This window comes from Artemia sp. Qi Xiang Cuo, chromosome 2, assembly GCF_049724085.1.
Source record: "Artemia sp. Qi Xiang Cuo chromosome 2, ASM4972408v1, whole genome shotgun sequence".
NCBI classification, from domain to species: Eukaryota; Metazoa; Arthropoda; class Branchiopoda; order Anostraca; family Artemiidae; genus Artemia; species Artemia sp. Qi Xiang Cuo.
In genome coordinates, this window is record NC_142795.1 from 39891953 (window position 1) to 39914571 (window position 22619).

The 22619-nt window shown below is 35.4% G+C and overlaps 1 protein-coding gene and 1 pseudogene across 7 annotated transcripts in view; both read left to right on the forward strand.

The window, feature by feature from the left end:
* LOC148955221 (1-phosphatidylinositol 4,5-bisphosphate phosphodiesterase classes I and II pseudogene) overlaps positions 1-22619 on the forward strand; it is a 40757-nt pseudogene that overhangs the window by 963 nt on the left and 17175 nt on the right. The gene's annotated exons all lie outside the window — the stretch shown is intronic.
* LOC148955222 (uncharacterized) overlaps positions 9570-22619 on the forward strand; it is a 79091-nt gene continuing 66041 nt past the window's right edge. Inside the window, exon 1 of the mRNA XM_089106641.1 lies at positions 9570-9726. Within this exon, the coding sequence (XP_088962767.1) occupies positions 9614-9726 (113 nt within the window). The 5' untranslated portion in view covers positions 9570-9613. The remainder of the gene's footprint in view (positions 9727-22619) is intronic.

The window sequence follows — 22619 nt, forward strand, 5'->3', positions numbered from 1 at the left end:
CAGAGAAAAAGAAACTAATAGGCTAACTGAAAATTAAGGTAAAATGTTGTTTTGTCAAAATTTTGGTAATTTTTTTGAAAATCATATTATTGACTTACAAATAAAGTAAACATACAACTTGATGCCTTTTTTTATGCTCTTTCCAAATATAATAATCATTTTTGTCTGAAAGGAATTTTACCCCCACACCTATAGGCCTATATACCAATTCAGGGTATATATTTGCCCATTAGGGGGGTGGAGTAAAGTTTAAACTTACCTCCCATTTACATCAGAAATAAAATTTACCCTCACCCCCGGTCAATATCTACCAAATCATATTATTGAGTTAGGACTAAAGTGAATACACCATTCGATGGTTTTTTTTATGCTGATTATGAATATATTAAGCATTTCTATTGGAAATTAATTTCAGCCCCCCCCCCCCAATATATGCCAATTCAGGGTTAGGTTAGGTTAGGTATACCCTATATAAGGGGGGGGGGCTGAAAGTCATATTCCTAACTCAATAATATGATTTGGTAGATATTGACCCACCCCCCTAATGTGCAAATATATACCCTGAATTTGTATATAAAGGGGTGGGGATAAAATTCATTTCTGACAAAAATGATTATTATATTTGGAAAGAGCATAAAAAAAGGCATGGAGTGGTATGTTTACTTTATTTGTAAGTCAATAATATGATTTGTGAAAAATTTCAATAGGTATAGACCTGTCATGTACGCAATTTTCAGGACCTTCTAGAGAGAGAAGGAATGGAGGTAGGTACTTTAAAATATCTTCCTGGGACATACTTTAGCCTGTAGACCCATCCCTAAAAGTATCATTTTACTAACCTAACCCCTTTCCCAGATAGCCAAAAGTAGCTAAAGTAGAATTTTACCAATGCCTATTTTATGCTCTTTCATAATACAATATTTGCTTCTGTTGCACATTGCATCTTGAGCCCTTCAAGGGGCCCCAAAGGTATTTTATCTGAATTATGAAAGCAAATAAAAAACATTGAATGATGTTTTCACTTTCATCCTAGCTAAATTATATGGCCCACTGCAAATTTACCATGAAATTTGTCATAGAATTTGGTTTGGCTCAAATGGGCTAAATTCTAAGGTGTTTTGTATCAGTTTCCTAATTCAAGTGGCTAAATTCCCTCATCCCCTCTTTACAGACAAAATGAAACAATTGACCGTTGCCTATTTGAATGTAATATGCTGACGTCTGCATAGTATACCCTGCAATGTAAACTTATAAGTGCTTCAAACACCACAAAATCTCACTATCAGCCAAGAGTCTAGCACAGTGGTCACCAACTGTTAGATGTTCATGGACCACTAAATGTATCATTTTTTATATGGTAGACCATTAATAACGATTTAGAAAAAAAAGTTGGTGTAAATACATCCATACATGATAATCAGGGAAGTTTTAATATACTTAATAGGAAATACACACAATTGCATGTATATATATATATATATATATATATATATATATATATATATATATATATATATATATATATATAAATTTTTATTGACTTCTCACTCATTAATGAGTATTCATTTTTGAGGGAGACCAAAAAATTAGCTTTTGATAAAGAGGATTTGAATTTTAATTTGAGTGTCATCAGAGGAAAGATCAATGGGGCTTTCTTTTTCCTTTATGCTTAATTCATCTTCCTTGATTTTAGATACAAATGGATCCATTGTCGACATATTTCCACGTCTGGGATCTTCTTCTCTTGGGTAATATAATTCAAAATATTCTGTCAGTGACAGCAAGTGCTGTTGAATAATCATTGATACCCCTTGATGGTTGAAATCCTTCTCCCATATATTCTTCAACATTTATATACAAAAGTACATCTCATCTGCCAACCACAATTGCCATAGTGATATTTTCTTTCAAAAAGCATCAATCTTTCCTTGTAATTAATTAAAAAAAACTTTACACAAAATAAGTTTTTCAAAGAAAAGTAAAGAACTCCATTAAACAAAAAATGAGCAAAAATAAAATCAAATAATCTACCAAGTGTGAAACTACCACAAATCAGCATTGATAAATAAATGAAACTAAAAAAAAACAGAAATTACAATAAATAACTGAGTCAAACTCAAAACAAGCAGAAATTAACATAAGTAGGGCTCAAAACCCCCATGCTTTCCCAAGGCCAGAACATAATTTGCACTTTACTGAAAAAAATATAAATGTTTTTACTTTTATAACTTTAATAAATCAAATAATATTAACAATTTGATTACTAAATATCAGTATATGTATATTAAACTGACAATGCACATTCATTTGTATTTTTTTCAGTAAAGCGCAAATTATGTATGTTAATGTTATGTTTTCTGGCCTTGGGAAGGCATAGAGGTTTTGAGCCCAACTTATGTTAATTTCTGCTTGTTTTGAGTTTGACTTGGTTATTTATTGTAATTTCTGTTTGTTTTGAGTTTCATTTATTTATTGATGCTGATTTGTGGTAGTTTCATGCTTGGAAGATTATTTTATTTTTGCACATTTTTTGTTTAATAAAGTTCTTTACTTTTCCTTGTAAAACTTATTTTGTGGAAAAAGTTTTTTTTAATTAATTACTGTTCATTTTATATTGACATAGTCTTTTCAGAGAAAAAGAAAATAACACTTTAAATCTTTTCATTTTTTTAAAAGATTTATAGTTTGGCCTGCTATTTGTAGGCTGGAGAAATTTTTTTAGCAATTTTTAACAACATACACCCTCTTAAAAATCTGGACACAAATAGAAGTGTTTAATTTAGTTTCATACCTCGTCTAGTTGACCTGAAATTGAAAACTTGATACTATTTGCAAAAAAATCTGTATACCTTCTTTGATAGCTTGGATACACTTACATTATTTTGATTTGGTTAAATATTAAGAGCAGAAGCAGCCCCAAAAGTTTGAACATAAAACCCTCAGTCATTCCTGGGATACTGCTGAGATGCCTTATTGGGAATTAGCATTAACACAGTGTATTTTGATTTAATTTTATGGCAACATTTAGTTTTTAAACATAAAGTCAAATGGGAGGGTGGGCATGGGAGGGGGATTAGTTTTCCTTCAATCACTTTTGACTATTAAAAAGGGCAATAGCCCTTTCTATTTTCAATCGAATGAGCCCTTTGTGAAGTACCTACAACAACTCCTTTGATACAAAGTGCCCTGGTCTAAACAACAACAACAACAAAATAATACATTATACCCAAATTGATCTTTATTATAAAAATGTCAAGGCTTCCAATCACTTTCGACTATTAAAAAGGGCACTAGGACTTTTGATTTCCAATCAACTGAGCCCTTTTTGAGTTTCTACGACAACACTTTCTATAAACACCTTATATTCCCCAAGGGCATAAATTACAACCCTTACCCTAAGGGCTGTGAGAGTGGTTGTCATCCTCTAAGACCTAATTTCCAGAACTTTGAACTACGTTAAACAAAATGGCTATCTTAAAATTTATATTGGATGTGTCTGGGAAAATGGTCGGCGTGAAAGGGGTGTTAGTCTTCTCCAATCACTTTCAACTATTAAAAAAGGCACTAGCGCTTTCAAATTCCATTCAAATGAGCCCTTTTGAAGTTTCTACAACAACGCTTTCAATAAAAACCTTTATATGCCCCCAGGGGATAACTTACAACCCTTGCCCTGAGGGCTGGGGGGAGGGGGGGGGGTTGTCATCCTCACAGACCTAATTTCCAGAACTTTCTACTACATTGAACAAAATGGCTATCTGGAAATTTTGATTGGATGTGTTTGGGGGAATGGTGGGCATGAGAGAGGGGTTAGTTACTGTCCAATCACTTTCAACTATTAAAAAGGGCACTAGCCCTCTTAGTTTTCAATTGAATGAGCCCCTTTTGAAGTTTTTATGAGTCTCTATCATTAAAAACCTTATATGCCCCCAGGGCATAACTTACAACCTTTGCCCTGGAGATTCTGGGGGGTTTGTCATCCTTAAATACATAATTTCCAGAACTTTCAACTATGTTGAACAAAATGGCTATCTCTAATACTTGATTGAATGTGTTTGGAAAAATGGAGGGCGTAAGAGGGGGAGGGGTTAATTACTCTCCACTCACTTTCAACTATTAAAAAAGGGCAATTTCAATTTCCAGTCAAATGAGCCCCTTTTGAAATTTCTACAACAACTTTCTATTCCCCCAACTGGGGGCAACATTATATGCCCCCAGGTTAGGGTGGTACTTATATTTTCACTTCAGAATTATAAACCTCCCACCCTGCCATTTTTGTCTGCATCAAAAGTTAACAACATGGGCAAAAAAATTTCCAAATTGGTCAATGTTTAGGGTATGCTCAATTCAAGTGAAGTTTAGCATACGATCGCTATACTTCTGCTTGAACAAAGTTTAACGTAATTTCAGATGCACTTAGAAAATTCATTCAGCAAACAAAATTTAATGAGGACATATTAGATATAATCAATACTAAACTCATCCAATCATTAGTTTGTTAAAACAATCATAATGACTGGTTAAAATATGTCACTGGCATAGCAAATATCAAACATATCTTTCGGTAATTGATAAAAAATTACACACTACAAAGTCATGCTGGGCCTGGGCTGTCAGAGGTTGTGGCTAGCCCTTGAAGGATTGTTGACTTGTTAGAATCAGGAAAACGTTTGCAATGCTCTTTAACAACTTGCAGAGCAAATTGCATCTGGTCTTCATTTTTTGTTAGCAGCAAATTGTAGTCCTGCATAAGGGCAACTCCATGTTCGGCTGTGTCATTCACTACTCTTAGTTCTCTGACGATGGCTTCAGCCTTCACATAGGATTCATTATCCACCCAGGTCTCAGGATCTGTAGACAAGAAACTATCTGGAATGGAAAGAATATGGAAGAAGTTCCTTGTATTGTGTGTAACAAAGTCCTGTAGATTCTTGTTGGTGACTGTAGTTTTGTCCACAGTGATGCGCTTTGGTGGGCCCTCCGTTCCTTCATGGCAGAGTGCTTCAACCATTGCTCTTTTTTCAGTTGCATCAACACCCCTGTCAAAAAATGCCAATCCTATCAGTTCTTCGCTAAGATACCACAGCTGCCCACACAGTTTCTTCAGTGCACCAGTTGCTGCTGGCAATCCACAAGTGAGGAGACTCTTCAGAAGCATTAAATCATATGCTGGTGCTGCTGTTGGCAAAGGATAAAGGAACCACAATTTAACATAACTTCCTACACCAAAAGCACAGAAGTTGCCCAGACCAGTGATTTCACAGTCTGTCAGCTTGAAGCCAGAATCTCTCAACATGTTTATTTTCAATGCATAAATCAGTTGTGCCATGAAACAATCCCAATGAAGGTCTTCTGATTTCCTGAGCATTACACGACGAGCCAGAAGGCCACCAATGAACAGCAGGGAAAGCTTGAGGAGCTCACAGTAGTCTTCACGTTGGTGACAAATACCCAGCTGATCAGTCAGAAAGCTCTTCATATCATCGAGGACATCAACCAGAGCTGCAGCAATGACTGGAACCTCAACACCAGGCTTGTAATCAGCATATACAATGTTTGGCCAAAAGACTTTGAACCATTTGAATATCTGCATGTCTGTGTTACTTGAAGGTCCTTTTGTGATGCTGAATGCCTGTTCCAGCATTAATTCATGGATGTGGTTATCTCCATGCAAGATGCAGAACACTTCTACCAAGATGCTGTTCAAACAGAGTATAAGCACCATTCATTTGGCCTGTGTTGCTTGATGTTATGTCAAAGCTGAGAGCCTTGATGCTGTCTACAATGCCCCAGTCAGACACTGTGTCCATCATTGCACCTGCCATGGCTTTACCAGTACCTGAAGCCAGCTTTTGGATACAAAGCAGTTGTTCTCTTCCAGATCCAAAAACAATTATCGGCAGTCGGTCAACTTTTTCATCTCAAGTGAGGTCTTCCATAAGCTTTCCATCCCAGTGAAGAACCATTGGCTTCTGGGGATTGAAATCAGACTTCAACTGAGATGAAAGTATGACACCATACTTTTGACGGTAACGTCTTGTAGATGATCTGTCTATACTAAAATCCGGAATGTTTTGACCTGTTGCTTGAATTACTTGAGGAATGATCAGAACTGCTTGCCTGTCGCATGTCTTTGTGTGGTGTAGGGATGATAGGAGTGCAGGAGTTAAAATGTTATTTCTTTCACGTTTTCGTTTTGGTGTACATGGTTGTTCAGTGGCTTCACTGCCAATTCTTTGTAATACTTCCATGTCTGCATCATCATTACTAGGAGACGAATCAGAATACTCCAACAACACAGTTTGATCCAGATTTGCTATGTCAAGTTGCTGTTTCGTCTTCAAGTGAAACTGGCTTTTTTGTTTATTTTCCTGTACTTTCTCCTTTTTTGTAAGTGACATGTCAACCCCTGCCATAACCCCTCGCCTTCCTTTTTCCCGCTGAGCCAACAAGAATTGCTTGTCTTCCTCTGTAGCGCTTCCTGGTGAGCTACATCAAAGAGATCATTGAAAGCTTCCTTGAATTCTTCCTCATTGGCTATCTGAGTTGCTGTCCTTCTTGCTTTGTTTTTCTTCAACCCTTCCCATCTCTGCACTAAAACTTCAAGTTGGGCAACTGCATGATCACTCCAGCGCATGGGTATTCTGGCTTTCTCCCAGAACATTTGAACGTCCTTAATTACTGATACTGCTGCCTCATGTTTTGTCTTGGCTACTTTCAGCTTTGTGGCATGGAGCCTGAGAACATCACCAATCGATGGCAGTTTTGAACCATACGGATCTTCCAAAGGTGAACCAAGCAGGTACACTTCCTGTTTACTGCGTGAAGATGTAGAAATTGCCATGACGAACTGTAAAACAAAACTTTTTATGTGTACTTTAACAATTGTCCAATCTGTTAGAAAATTACATAGCAGACAACATTGAATCAAAAATAGTATTGTTCTAATAGCAAATTAATAACAAGTCAATTTCAAATATGAATTTATTATATCTGACAAATGACAAAATTTCAGTTATAACAACAAACATTAAATGTAAATTGATATATTCAGTAATTCACCTGATATTGCCTTATCAGCTTGGTATCCTATGTATTTATAATCAATCTTTATCTTAGAAAATAAAAACTAAAATACTAAAGATGTCTGCTGCAAGAATATTTAATCAAATTTAATAATAAATCATTGATTGATTCAGTAAGTAAATGTTGAAGTTAATTTTAAATAGTGACATAGACTTCTGTAGTTTTACACAAATATATCTGCTCGATTTGCAAGAAAATGCACAGACACCTAATTGATTATTAATATATTCCCCTGAATCCCTTCAGTTATGTCTTTATATAACACATAACACCTGTTTTGTGTTAGAATTCACAATAAATACACAATTAACTAATAAATATATGTCCTGAACCAATGATTTTCTTTATATACGCCCGATTTCTATAACATTTGAGTATAATCAAAATTCGGGTGCCTTGAGCATACCCCAAACATGAAGTTATCCTAAAAATAAATGACACTTTTTTTTCTATCATAGAAGAATAGTTTAGGATGGTGGGAGGCAGGAAAAACAAAAAATATTTTTTTGATATATACATAAGGACCACCCTACCCCAGGGCATAACTTACAACCCTTGCAGTGAAAGCTCTGAAGGGGTTATAATCCTAAAAGACCTAATTTCCAGAACTTTCAAATACGTTGAACAAAATGTTGATTGGATGTGCTTGGGGAAATGGTGGGCGTGAGAGGGGGGTTAGTTGCCCTTCAATCACTTTCGACTATTAAAAGGGCAATAGCCCTTTCAATTGAATGAGCCCTTTTGGATGTTTTTACAACATCAATTTCAATAAAAACCTTACATGCTCTCAGGGCATAACTTAAAACCCTTCCCCTGAGGGTTGTGGGGGGGATGGGTTGTCATCCTTAAAGACTTAATTTCCAAAACTTGCAACTGCATTGAATAAAATGGCTTGCCCTTGCCCTGAGGGTTGTGGGGGAGTGTCCTCCTCAAAAAGATATTTTCCATCTGGAAATCAACTATGCTGAGCAAAATGGCTATCTCAAAATTTTGATTGGATGTGTTAGGGGGAATGATGAGCGTGGGGGGGGGGGCTAGTTGCCCTCCAATCACTTTTGACTATTAAAAAGGGCCCTAGCCCTTTGAAATTCCAAATCTAATGAGCGTTTTTTAAAGTTTCTACAACAACACCTTCTATAAATACCTTATATGCCCCCAGGGCATAACTTAAAACCCTTGCCCCAAGGGTTGTGGGGGAGTGTCCTCCTCAAAAACATATTTTCTATCTGGAAATCCACTACGTTGAACAAAATGGCTATCTCAAAATTTTGATTGGATGTGTTGGGGGGACTGATGGGCATGGGGGGGCTAGTTGCTCTCCAATCACTTTCGACTATTAAAAAGGGCAGCCACTCCAATTTCCAATCAAATGAGCCCTTTTCGAACTTTCTATGACAACTCCTTTGTTATGAAGTGCCCGGGTATGGAGAAAAAGAAAAAAAAACACATTGTGCTGTAAACACATCTGTAACTTGTCCTTGTAAAGATATGTTTAGTTCATTTAACAGAAAAAAATATCTGCCAGGTATGCCAGCTTGGCTACCCACTCACCTTTGGACAAGTATCCTTGAAATATCTGATTATTTTGCTGCTAAAAAATAATCCAGTTTCTTCATGCAAGGCAAACAGTTGGCTCAGTATTTTGCCCCTTGATAGCCATCTTGCCTCAGCATGAAGAAGAAGGTGAGTATACTGGGAACCCATTTCTTTGCAGAGCATTTCAAACATCCAAGAATTCATATATTAATGTATAATTTCATTCACAATTTTTATAACACTGGATAATGCTTTGTTTATCTGGGGTCATTTTTTTTTTTTCTTTTTTTTTTACCACAAGCTGCACACAAAGAATAAAAAAATGGGTAGAAAGAATATATGGTTGACAAATATTTTTTTCCTTGCAACAACTCCTGAGCAATGTCAAATCATGTTTGCAGCACTGCCTGTACAAATGCTAGTCCATTTTTCCACTCAATTTTATGCTTAGGAAATAACTATAAAGTGCTTTCAAAATATCCAAGCTAGTTGTTCTGTCCAGCAAGCTCAGCCTGCAAAGAAGTTCTTCTTGTAATTCTCCCTGAAACTCAATCCTTATAAAACAAAGGAGAAGTGCTTTGTTACTGACGTTTGTATATTTATCAAGTTGAATTGAATTTAAGTAATTTGTACCTAAATTGTCAAAGAGGTTTTTAGCTATCAACCTTTTTTTACTGAAGTTCTATATTCAACATTGCTTGGCAATCAGCAGGGCTGCAAATATGTTTTAAAATACTAAGTTAGGCAAAAAAGTAAAAAATAAATAAATTAAAATCCCTTGTGTATATAAAGCTCAGTAGTTTCATTAAAGTCCATTAATTAAATAATTGCCAAATTGATAGTTGTGTACTTTCACATGTTTCAACTTTGAGAAAACTTGCTCATATAAGAATTAGTTTACTTTCAAGGAGCTTATGCCGGGCTGCAGGAAATTCTGGAATGTGTAGTTCCCACCTACACTAATACTAAAGATTGGATTGGAAATTGAAACAGAATGAAACTTGTTCACAGAAATAACCAGCCAAAGAGAAATGCATCCTGTCATAGATGTATGCTGATTCAAGAATGTACAGCAGTAGAAATTGTTAAATGCAGCCTGACATGGATGTATGTTGATTCAATAATGTACAGCAGCAGAAATTGTTAAATGTATCAGCAAAACCCCCATGCCAATTTTTTTTTAGCTTTTTCAGTTGCAATATAGCTGTATAATAATAAACATAACTTTTAAATTTTTAACCTTTGATGAGCTTCCTTAATTTTTTCTTTTTTTATGTTCATGAAATATAAAAAAGGGGTATTATATAATAATGATCCTTTTTCCTTGTGGACCACCTCAACATTTTTATAGACCACCAGCAGTCCATGGACCACAGGTTGGTGACTGCCTGTCTAGCAGGCCATACCTGCACACTGCACAGAACTCAATGGTATATCCTCTGATATTTAAACTCCTAGAATCAAAAGATTTAATACAAGATATCTAAGCAGAATCAAAATAAATAAGGAGCAACCGTTGGAGTAGCTCATTTCAACTCACAGATTGAGTAAAAAGAGAAAGGTCTGGATAGTCTTGACTGAAATGCCCACGTTTGCTGATACAGAAGGAGAAATTCTGAAGTACTTATTGTATACCATTCCTAATTGCACTTTGCTTCACCTGTGTGAATCCAGGGCTATTTTTAATTTTATTATTCACTAAATTAAAGACAGTTTCTTTCATGAAGAACATAGCTAGTACCATAACCAAAGTATGAAATTTCACTGAATAGAAATGTTTATTTTATTTATAACAAAAATGGAGTAAGCCATAGGCTTGTCTCATTACAAATTAACAGTAAACAAAACAATAAGCAACAATACACAAAATACAATTTACAAGAACTGAACCTTTTGTGGTTCAGTTTCTCAGTTCTATTGCTTGGTACCACAATTAACTAATAAACTCCTTAGGCTGAACACATTACAAAAAAATAAGTAGCCTAAATACACCAAAATGCACCAAGATACATTCATTAAACTCTTATTAGGGGCATTGAGTAAAACAAAGCAAACAAACCCCATAATTTTATGGTTTGATATACTGCCCTTAATAAAAAGAGGTTCCAACTTTGAAACAACATGATCAGGTAACATATTCCATGATCTACTGGAATATGATCAAATACACCAGAATGCACCAAGAGACATTCATTAAACTCTTTTTAGGGGCACCTAGTAAAACAAAATATACAAATGCCATAAATATTATGGTTTGATATGCTGCCCTTCATAAAAAGAGGTTCCAACCAAATCTGTTTTAAAAGCTGTGACATTATTTCTTGAAACAACATGATCAGGAACATATTCCATGATCTTATGGACTGATTTACAAAAGAACCCTGTCCAACCTTTCTTAAAACCCTTTTCTGATACAGTTTTAATGAGTTCTGTTGTGTGGGTGAATAATGGCTAAACTGATAGAAATCATTAAAAGGCAAATTATCAACACCTTTAATAATTAGAAACGCATTAACTAAGTCTAACCTATCTCTCCTGATTTGCAAAGATGATAGGCTCAAACATCTTAGTCTATGCTCATCAGGCAAGCATTTCAAATAAGGAAACAATTATTTTGCCCATTTTTGTACTTTTTCAATAAGCTGTGAATCAGATTCTTGTTGGATACCAAACATGTGCAGTATTCAACTATTGGTTGTGCCATTGTCTTGTACAGCCTAGTAAAGCTTTGCAGGTTAAACCTTCTTTCGATACAAAGCAAACTGTAATTGGTTTTACATGATATACAAGGGGCATTCAAAAAGTTTGTAGAACTGCCTACAAAACTTTATTTCATAAAAACAAAACCATCACTACTTTTCAATATAGTCTCCCCTAACTTCAATGCACTTAGACCACCGATGCTCAAGTGCTGCAATTCCAGCTTGGAAGAAGTCTTGTGACTGGGAATTGAACCACTTATCCATTGCAGATATCAGCTCCTCATTGTCACCAAAACGCTTTCCATGAAGGTCGGACTTCAAGGTGATCTTGCTCTCAGGGTCCCAGTGGTGTACCCAGGTCTTGTCTCCAGTCACAAGTTGCAAATAGAAGTCTTCTGGGTCTCTCCTGTAGAGCTAGAGAAGTTGTGAACTGAGCTGCATCCACTGCTGTCAGTCTTGCACTTGAAGATTTTGAGGCACCCATCTGGCAGACACTTTGGAGAGATGAAGATGGTTGTGAAGAATGTTGAAAATACTCCCTTCAGAAATGCCAATTTTGGTTGCAACTTCTTTGACCTTTAAACGACGATCAGCCATGACAAGGTCTTCCACGCACCAGATGACCTCCGGGGTCATCACTTCCAAAGGTCGACCGGACCTTGGGTTGTCTTTCAGGGATTGATGGCCCCACTTGAACTCTACAGCCCATTTGGCAACCGTGGAATACTTGGGAGCATCTTGCTGGTACACCTTGCCCAACCAATCTGTGATTTCTCTAGCCAAAGAACCTTCTTTGACAAGGAATTTGATCACTGCTCTGTACTCGATCAGTGACGAATCCATTTCTACAGTGATTCAATGACTTTGGAGTCTTCTTATACCTGAAAGGACAAAGCAAAATGAACAGTTTTCAGGCTGTGAATATCATTTACCTAGATAAGCATGCATACAGTGTTAGAACTTATTTTGTCATTTCTAAGTGTTCTGTTCTACAAACTTATTGAACGTCCCTTGTAGCTAATACTTGTATATCAAACGTCAATTGATTATCAAAAACAATACCAAGGTCCCTAATGGAATTAATTGAATATTTTACACCCATAGAATTTTTACTTCACCCATAGAATACTGGTATGCTACTGCATTTACTAGACAATTCACCACATGACATTTTCCCTGATTAATAGTCATTGAGTTTAAATTACATCAATTAACCAATGCATTTAAATCATCCTTAGAAGAGCCACGTCATCTGGGGAAGATACATCCTTGTAAAGCTTTACATCATCTGCATACATTTTGATTTTACCATGTTGAATTACCTGTGGCAAATCATTGATGAATATACAAAACAGTACTGTTCCTTAGCAGCTACCCTGAGGGATTCCACTCAAAACACTACACTGGTTCGATAAGGCTTCACCAACCCTACTATTATGTGACCTATGTGTTAGGTAATCTGTAATCCAAGCCAGAGTTCTCAAACCAATCCCATACTTTTGGCAATTTTTTTAACTGTAGAGGTATTGATACCTTGTCAAATGCCTCACAAAAATCAACATAAACACAATCAAACTTTTGACCTAAGTCAGCCATCATTTGAAAATCATTAATTACTTGCTTTAACTGAATATTACAAGACATGCAATTACAAAGTGGCACCATCTTTGTGGAATTTTATGGGATGCACTAAGCTACAAGCATTTACATTTGATCAGATATATTGTTAAACTTTTATTTACAGTTCATTTGTTTAAAATCATATTTCACTTAAACAAAACATAAGTATGATGGAAAAGATCTTGCATGGCTCCCATGAAAAATTACAATCACATCACAAAATTGGCAGTCAAAATATAGTTTTTATATTAAGCTGGTATCTTGTCCATAAAATGCCAAATAGAATTGTGGCTTTATGCATAACTTTCATATAGCTGCTAAAACGCTTCTAAATAACAGCTAGTTTTTACAGTAAATATACAGTCTGCATATAAAATTTTGACTGTTTTATAAAGATCAAACCAAATGAATGAACTGTTTCCTTTTGTTATAAAACATAGTCACTATGATTATTATCCAATAAAAAGCTTTAGATTATTTATAATGTCTAACAATTTTAAATCTAATTTAGAAATTGTTGACTAATGTTTTATATTTTATATCAATCTGTTCTAGTTTCAATCAGGTCTTAGGTGTTTTCTGTTTTGATTTCATTAGTTTTTGGTAGTTTATTTCATTTTGTTCTAGTTCCAAGGAGATTTTTGGAATGTTGCCCTATCTTCTGTTGTCCATAATCCAGAGTACTCTGATGTCTACTTTGAACAACACAAAATTAAATGGTGAATTTTCAGTGTTGTTGTTGTAAATTCAAAAACCCTAGTTCATGACCTTTGGGACGTCATATATTATTCAAATCAGCCCTTTTTTGTTTAAAGCAAAAACCATGTTTTTATTTTCCTTTAAGTTTTACATTAGCCTACTCTAAGGGTAACCTTGAAATATTGGCTATCTTTTGTATAGACTAGATATCTAATTGTGTATTTCGTTCTTCCTTTCTGATTTCTACCCTATATTTAATGCTAGCCCATGTTTAGCCTGTATCCACTACTCTACTACCTTATTTTAAATACATCAGATTGCATTTCCTAATAGAAAAGATGGTGTTGATAAGGTACTGTAGTATCTGCTTCTAGATAAATTAAAAACAAGTAGGCTGCATTTGCTGTTGGTTTAGCACTACAATGAGTAATCTTTGGTCAAGATTCCTCTTCTGAATTAGATATAACACCTTCTAAACTTAATCAATTCCTTTTAGAGAAGATTTATTGAATTTCGCTTTTTTTTATAGTTTTATTGCATCCCCCTCCCCTCATTGAAACTAGGACATAACCCTATATCTAAACATTAGTAGGTTTTGTTGGTTTGCATTTTATTCTGTACTTATTTCTGAAACTTGGGTTTTTATATTAATGTACCAGCTAAAAGATGAACATACCATTTGGTGTGCCTATCAACATTCTTCCCAAATTAAATAACAGCACATGACTCCTTATGTTTCTGCTAGCAGAACTAAGGTAAAAACATCAGTGGTTCAAAATTTGGCAAAGGTTACTTGTAGGACAGAGATCACAAAGCGTTCTTCTTCTTCTAATTCACAGACAGGCGGGCTATTCAGTTAATACTATTTAGCACTTTTCTTTTTGCTTCACTCTGTGGGCTACAGAGCTACTGGCTTGGTCGTCTCTTATTTATTGGATATTGTCAGATATCTTTCAGTATATCTTTTGACTCAAGGAGTTAAAATATAAAATGATACATATCAATTTATGCGCTCTGTGTGCATGTATAGTTGGCTACGCTCTTGACTGAGAATGAGATTTTGTAGTGGTTGAAGCATTTTAACAGTTTACAAAGCAAGGTATGTTGTGCAGATGTCAGCATATTACATTCAAATAGGCAATGGTCAATTGTTTCATAATTCATATTACAATGCCTGCAAAGAGGGGACAGGGGAATTGAACTACTTGAATTAGAAGACTTATATGAGAATGCAAGGAAATTTAGTCCATTTATTCCAGAACGAATTCTATGATAAATTTTAGAAAGATTCTTATTGGGAAGGGGGAAAAGATAGGATTAATCTTATTAAAATTAATATCTGATAGCCTCCATTGGTAAATATCTCTAATTGGGATTGGTCTCCCACTTGGCTGGTCAATATTTATAGCATTTTTTGCTATTTCATCAACCTGATGATTACCACTTATGCCAGAGTGGCTAGGACTGTACTGAAAATAAGTTTTTATGCCACTTGAAGCAAGATTATCAATAATACTGAGACAATGTTAAGTGTCAATCTCCAACTTATATTGAGGAGCTGAGACCAGCAACTCAAGGCTTGATATAGAGTCGGAATACATGATAATATTATTTGAATTTGCAATAAAAGGTTGATTTTCCTTAAGGTGTTCTAATGCCATGATTATGGCATTTAACTCAGCAGACATTATAGATAAATTATTAAATAAACTGTTGCCCATTGCAATGTTCAGGCGAGGAAGGAAAACACCACTTGCAACCTTCTCATTCATTTTTGACCCATCAACAAATATTTGGAAGTGATTTTTATAGGTAATAGTATTGAGTTCTGAAAAATTTTTCTGGACAAAAGCAATGGGGGTTAAATCTTTATTCCACTTTGAGAAATCAGTATTTATTATGGGACTTGACCAATTCCATGGGGGGGATTGGGGGAAAGTAGGTGCAATAGACTTTGCTGGTATGGGGAACTTCTTCTGAATATTGGCATACTCATCTGCAATGCATCTATACATAGCTGGATTTCTTAACCAATTATGTAGTGTGTGTGAGCTATTTGATTCAATTTTCGTAAGATATTTTATCAAAAGAAATCTACGTCTCTCCCTTATTGTTGTTAATCCACTCTAAATGAGCAGAAACTTGGTGCTTGTGGGTTTCCTAAGACCAAATATGAGACGTATTATATCATTTTGTGCTGTTTAATTTTTTTCATCAGGTTCTTTGCACATGCACCATAGACGATGAGCCCATTGTCAATCTGGGGTCTTATATCTGATTTATAAAACTGGAGTAAGGTTTTCTCCTTACATCTCCAGGGTACGGAAAGAAGTCTTTTTAGTATATTTGTTTTTCTATAGCATTTTTTTATTGCGTTTGAAATGTGGAGGTGGAAATTAAGTTTTTGGTCAAGCATGAGACCTAGGCAATTTATACGATTATCTTCTGGAATAGTTGTTTTATTTAGAGTTAGTTTTGCATTAGCATGGTTTCGCTTCCGGTGAAATTGGATTATTTTTTACTTAGTGGGTGCAATGGGTAAATCTGAATGTTGAGAGAATTTTTCAAACTGGAAAAGTGACTTTTGCAGATTTGACTGTGCTATCTGAAAGGTGTTGCCAGATGACCATAGCACCAGATCATCAGCATATTGTAGATTTGTGTGGTGTAGACTCATGTCCCAGAGATATAGGGCAAATAGGAGGCAACTGAGGACTGCTCCCTGAGGTATGCTTTTGGATATTGTCTTTTGGGGTTAAGAGGCTGAAGAAACACAAACAATGAAACTTAGCACTTCTATGAAGGATTTAATTAAAGATACTTGCTTAGGGGGTTCTCCAAGGTTTGCAAGTTTATTTAAGAGGATTTGGTGGTTCACATTGTTATATGCCCCTTTAAAATCTAGGAAAGCTGCAACTAGGACATTATTTTTGAGAAAGATTCATTGACTGTATTAGTTAGCAAAATGAAAGCATCTGTTTAGGATTGGTGTGTCCTGAATATAGTTTGACTATGAGGGGGCATATTATTTTTTGCAACAAACCAGAGGAGTCTGTGATAGATAATTTTCCGCATTATTTTTCCTATCATAGGAGTAATCATTGTGGGACTATAAAACACATGGTTATTTTTTGGTTTATTTTTCCTTAGGATTGGTAGGAGGGACGAACATTTCCATATATTGGGGAACATAGAAGATGCCCAATCGTGATTATAACAATTTAGCAGTTCTTGTTTGTATGAAGGTGTGAGATTCTTTATCCATGTAGGGTGTATATTGTCATAGCTGCCGCTAGTTTTGGTCCTAATATGATGTATTGCATTATTCAATTCCTGAATTAAGAATGGATTAGTTATGTACTCGGATCCTGGGCGTGGTAGGTAACTTGGGTTCATAGGAACTGGGGACAGTGTACTTTGATTATTTGATGTTAGCTTATAAACAAAAACAGTTGCAAAAAGGTTAGCTTTTTCATTATCATTGTCATAGCGGGTATTATTATGTATAAGTTCACACAGCAGTGGATTGGGGGAAGTCTTTTCCCCACAGATGTGGCTTATAGCTTTATGTATAATTGACTCATGTGTTTCTCTGGAGAGATTATTTGCAAAATTATTCCAGTATTTATATTTAACATCTCTTATAGTCCTTTTTAGGTTAGATTCTGCTTGTAATTTTTTTAAATATGTAGTAGTTGATGGTTTTTTTTATGAACTCTGTCCTATCAGCCTTTTTTATTCTCCATTTATTTAGGCACTCATTTGTCCACCATGCTTTAGAAATTTGTTCAGGGAATGTTTTCCTAGGTGTTGTCCTGGGGATAGCATGATTAGCTGTATTTATTAGTAAAGATGTCAAGGCTTCAGCATGTGTGTCAACTGTTGTGTTAGAAATGCATGAAATTTGGGTGAAACTTGTAGTTTCATCATTTAGCTTATTTTGGAACATAGACCAATTTGCTTTAGTGTTGATATATTTGGAGGTATGAGATATAGTTTCAGCAGGTTCATTTAGGGAGCAAACTATAGCAAAGTGGTCAGTACATAGACTATCAATTTTATTTATGTAAATTTTATTCAAAAAATTTAATGACACAATTTGTAGGTCAATTGTGGAGAATCTGCCACTTTTGGGGTTGAAATATGTATTCAGGTTTGGAGGGGTAGCAACAGCTAATTCATTATTATTTGAAGTCATATGCTCAATGAATTTACCAGCTTTATTTGCTGGTTTGTTCCCCCACAAAAGGCTATGGGCATTGAAATCTCCACAAATAATAATATTTTTTAACATATTAGAATTATTTATATAATTAAAGAAATCCTTGGCATCTGTAGTTTGGCCATTAGGGTTATAAAAGCTTATTATGTAGGTTTTTGAATTATTCAGCCAAACACTGATACCAATTGCGTCAACATCATTTGCAAAATCTGGAAAATTGATGCCACAAAATTTTATATTATTTTTCACTAATAAAGCTACCCCACCTCCTTTTCTCTCTGAAGATCTATCCTTTCTCAGGATAGTATATCCCACAGACTTAATTTGTTGATTTTGGGTTAAATGAGTTTCCTGGAGACAAGCAATATTAATGGAATTATTATTCATAAAAGATAGTAGTTCATCTAGCTTATATTCTGTGATTGATCTTACATTCCATTGGAGTATTGATATATGTTGTTTTGTTGATTTATTCTTTATATGGCTCTGTATTAATGTTCAGCTTTGTTAAAAGTAAAGCAAGATATTTTTTTGCTTGAATGAGCATATCATCTGGGTTGTAGATGTTTGCCAATTCTGCAATGATTTTTGTTTTCTGTAGTTGATGTATGTTCATGGCCTGAACTGCATTACAGTTCAGAATGAATAAGCATATATTTGGGGATTGTATTTTTGGTTGTGCATCCTGTTTGTCGGTTAAGGGGTTAATTCCTGGTAGTGTTTCTGGTTTGTTTCTTCTTGGGAGGGGGGGCCAGGCTGACCTCATCTCACTGGACAAGGAGGCTTGTTGGCTTGGTGAGTCCTTCTGATAGGGATTTGAGCTAGGGGGCTTAGAAGATGGTGTTTTATATGGGGTGGTTGATGCATTGGGGGCATTTGTCTTGGGGGTTTTGGTTGGTTTCATTACATGCTTTATTTGGTATTGTTGGGCAGCATTTGCTTCCATTGCTGCAAAGGGGTAGGTGATGGCCTTCTCTGTTGATATTTGGAGTGTTAGAGCTCTTTTCTTGTATGCAGGGCATAATGATTTATTTGAAGATTCATGTGGGCCTTTGCAATTGATGCATGTAGGCTGAGTGTTGTTGCAAGTTGTCAACTCTTTAGGATGGAAAGCTTTACAATTACTACACTGTCAGAGAATTTAATTGCATTTGTTTGTTGTGTGTCCCAGTTTGAGACACTTCTGGCACTGGATAGGCTTTGGTTTGTACTCCTTGTGTGGTTTGATTTGCCCAAATAGAAATAATTTTTTTGTGATATTAATTTTTTCCTTCAGTGTGAAGAAGAAAGATCTACTCGTTTTTAGGCCATTAAAGTTAGGTTTGCCAAGTTGGGTAACTTCCTCAACTGGGATTGTGTTTCCAGCCCTATCTGAGAGTCCTTCTTTTAACTCCTGAGTGGATATCTCTGGGGGAACATTATAAACTACTATTTTTGTTGGTGATTGATTTGGGTTCCAATTAGATGCAATAATTGGGGTATTCAGAAGGGATTTTAGGATGATTATTTTATCTGCTGATTTCTGATCTTCTACAGCTATTAGCAGAGATCCATCACGGTTAATATTAAGAGAGAACATTGATTTTAGCAATTTAAAAATTGCAACTCTTATTGCAGTGATAATTTTTATTTCAAAGGGGATGGTTACATTAGCCCCTACACTTATCATTGTCCTATTCTCTGAATTGGAGCTATCATTTGAACTTTGAGAAAGTGTGCTTGACCAGCCAAGATGGGTATCTTTCACTATGGCACATTCATTGGAATTTGATTTGGGATCTGGGGGGACATTTTTTTTTTGGAGATAAAATAGAATGATATCAAACCGTCTGCACTATACTATGGGGAGGAGAACACCACAGTATAGCCCTGAGGATGAGTTGAGCAGGATTGGTTTGGTATAACTGCTGATTAGAAGCGATAATAATTCACAAGAAAATTTATTTTAATTTTCTTATAGAGTTGCTGCTGAGTTCCTTATGTAAATAAAGCCAAGCTGAATTCAGTGTTCTTCTTCTTCTGGCAAAGGTTACTTGTAGGACAGAGATCAGTCTGTATAAAAAGAAATTACCATTCAATGGTCTTTCCAAATATAGTAATCTTTGCTTGTTGCAAATTGCATCCTAGGCCCTCCTCCTCTCCCTACCAGTAAAGCCTGATATGGTCCTAGTCTGCAAAGTTTGCTGACTTTATGGGCAGCAAGAACATAGAACATTGGTATGCTAGAACACTAGGGACAATTTGTGGTGTTGCTCTTCTGCTCAAATTCACTACAAAAAAAAAATCTATTGTCTGATCTTTGAATAAAACATGCCCATTTGTTTAGTCATACAGGACAGATGTGGCTGTATTGTCTTTTGGTAAAAATTTAGAGAGAAAAAAAATCTGAAGGCTGGCTAAGAATCTAGCCAAAGTCCCAGTAACTGTATAGGTAAGCCCTGGAGTCTGAGAGAAGTAGATTCTTAGTCAAACACAAAACTTCATGTATGAATCTTATTAGAGGCAGGGTGTATCACACTACAAGAACCCCAAATTCATTATGTAATCTATGCATCCTAATTACATGTTTCTGCGTTTTTGTACAATTTATCCAATTTGATATTCTTTGTTTGCTTATTTCATTTTTGCTGGCTATTTCCTTCCTATTTGTTCTGTATCTAGCTTTACTTTAATATAACATGAGCCATTTAGTGTGGCATAAAATGGCAATATTATTTGTACACTGGTAGTGATTCCCCTTCCCCCAAAATGAATATGGATCCCCCTTGAAATATTTTTCATGCATTGGATGTCAACCCCTCCCCTTCCCAGGAAAAACACTTGACACCCACCCTCCTTTTTCAACTATGACTATGTGCTTACATGAAAGATCTATTCAGATGGCCAGAATAGAGCGTTTTTTTCCCATCAAAATTGAACTAAGTAGTATCTTTGGTAAGTAATTTAATTGTTTATATCAAAACATAAAATTTGCTTCTTGTGGTTTATAATTGTCAACCTGCAAGGATTATTCATGTTTCTCTAAATGTATTAAAGCAGAAGTGGGGAATTGTAAACCAAAATTTCAGCTAGCTGAACTGTAGTGGAAATGCCTAGCATGAAAAAAAAGAAGAACATTTATCTTTCAAAACTCTTATTAATACCAAAATATGGTAAGCGTTAACAAGCTTGTTACATATGTCGTTTCAAAACTCTTGCTGATGTTACAAGGGGGCACTCAAAAGAAACCAGAATTATTGTTTAAAACCTATATATTTGAACTTCTAACAAAATACCCTATTCCCTTCAACGTACTCTACATTCCAACTAATACATTTGCCCCACCAGTGCTTCTACTGTTTTGAACATTTTTGTTACCATCTTAAGAAATGGCTGACATCTCCATTTTTCCTTGACCATTTCACAGGAATAAGAAAATGTTGCAGAGCTATGGGTCAGCAGAAACATGTTGTTCTTAGCTAAAAATGAAAAAAAAACTGATAGCCAGAGATGGGTGTGTGTGTGTAGGTGTATTTGCAGTACTGAGAGAGCCAGTCACCTGTCTGCTAACAATTCTGTTCTCTTTTCATGAACACTGTTGTGTGATCTCCTTAACACCTCTAAATGAAAGATTTGAATAATAGTCTGACATGGAGGATCAAATTCAGAATGCAATACATCATTGGCATCAAAAAAGGAAATCAACATTGTCTTGACATTTTATTTGACTCGGTGACTTTTTTGGATGTGGTGATGATAGCATCTTTTATTGGATTGACTGAGGCTTTCTTTATGTGTCATACCAATAGCATCATGTTTCTTGATCGGTTATGTCCTTTCACAGAAACGAGGCCATTTGTGCTGCTGTTTCAAAATATTTCATGTTTCAACTCAATATTCTTTTTTGTGGTTAGTCAAAATCCAAGCACAAAAACTTGGCAACAACCATTGTCATGCTCAAATTTTTGTTGAAATTTGCTGAACCAAGCACCAAGATATCCAACTAATCTCTTTAAGTTGATTAATTTTTTTGTTGGCACAACCAACAGAAGCTCTTAATGAATAAGTGGAAATTTAAAAGGAAAATGAATTGCTGGACTAAATGAGTTTTGAACATGTTTTGCTTGTTTTAACACAAAAAATACAGTTTTCGTCCCTTTGTCCACATTCTTTTTCCTAATTCTGTTATTTTAACAGATAATCTGAAAAATTATGGAGCTAAAATATAAGTGTCCATAATTCATGCTGCTCTACCAGAGTTAAGCATAGGATTAGAAGGTAGCATAATTTGGTTGTGAAGGTATGACAGAGAAACTCTGCTAATTGAATTATATCAGTAAAGATTTGAAGTGATGGCAGCCTCTTAAAAAGTAGTTGTATGAAATCTTAATCTTCAGCTTGAAAAGAGTGAAGTGTTTGCAGATCTAAGTTGTTTTGATGCTTATTGGCCGCTATAAAAATGTGAAGGAAATATCACTTGACAGTGCCAACTTAACTTTTAGTTGAAAAAATGTAGTTTAATGGTCTAACAATGCTCATTTTCATTAGGTGTGTGGAATTCTTATTCAGACCATGTCTCATATCCTGTTAAACCTTAAGTACAATATTCTGCTACTTTCTACTTTGTTCCAAGGCACTTTCCTGCCCACACTCTAAATTTTTGTTGGCTGCTATGTGGCAAATGACCTTGCATTTTGCTGTTCTTGCTCCTCTGATAGACACTGTAGTGACAAACCTTTTATTTGTGAAGGTTGTACCCAAAACGTTATCATTCATTT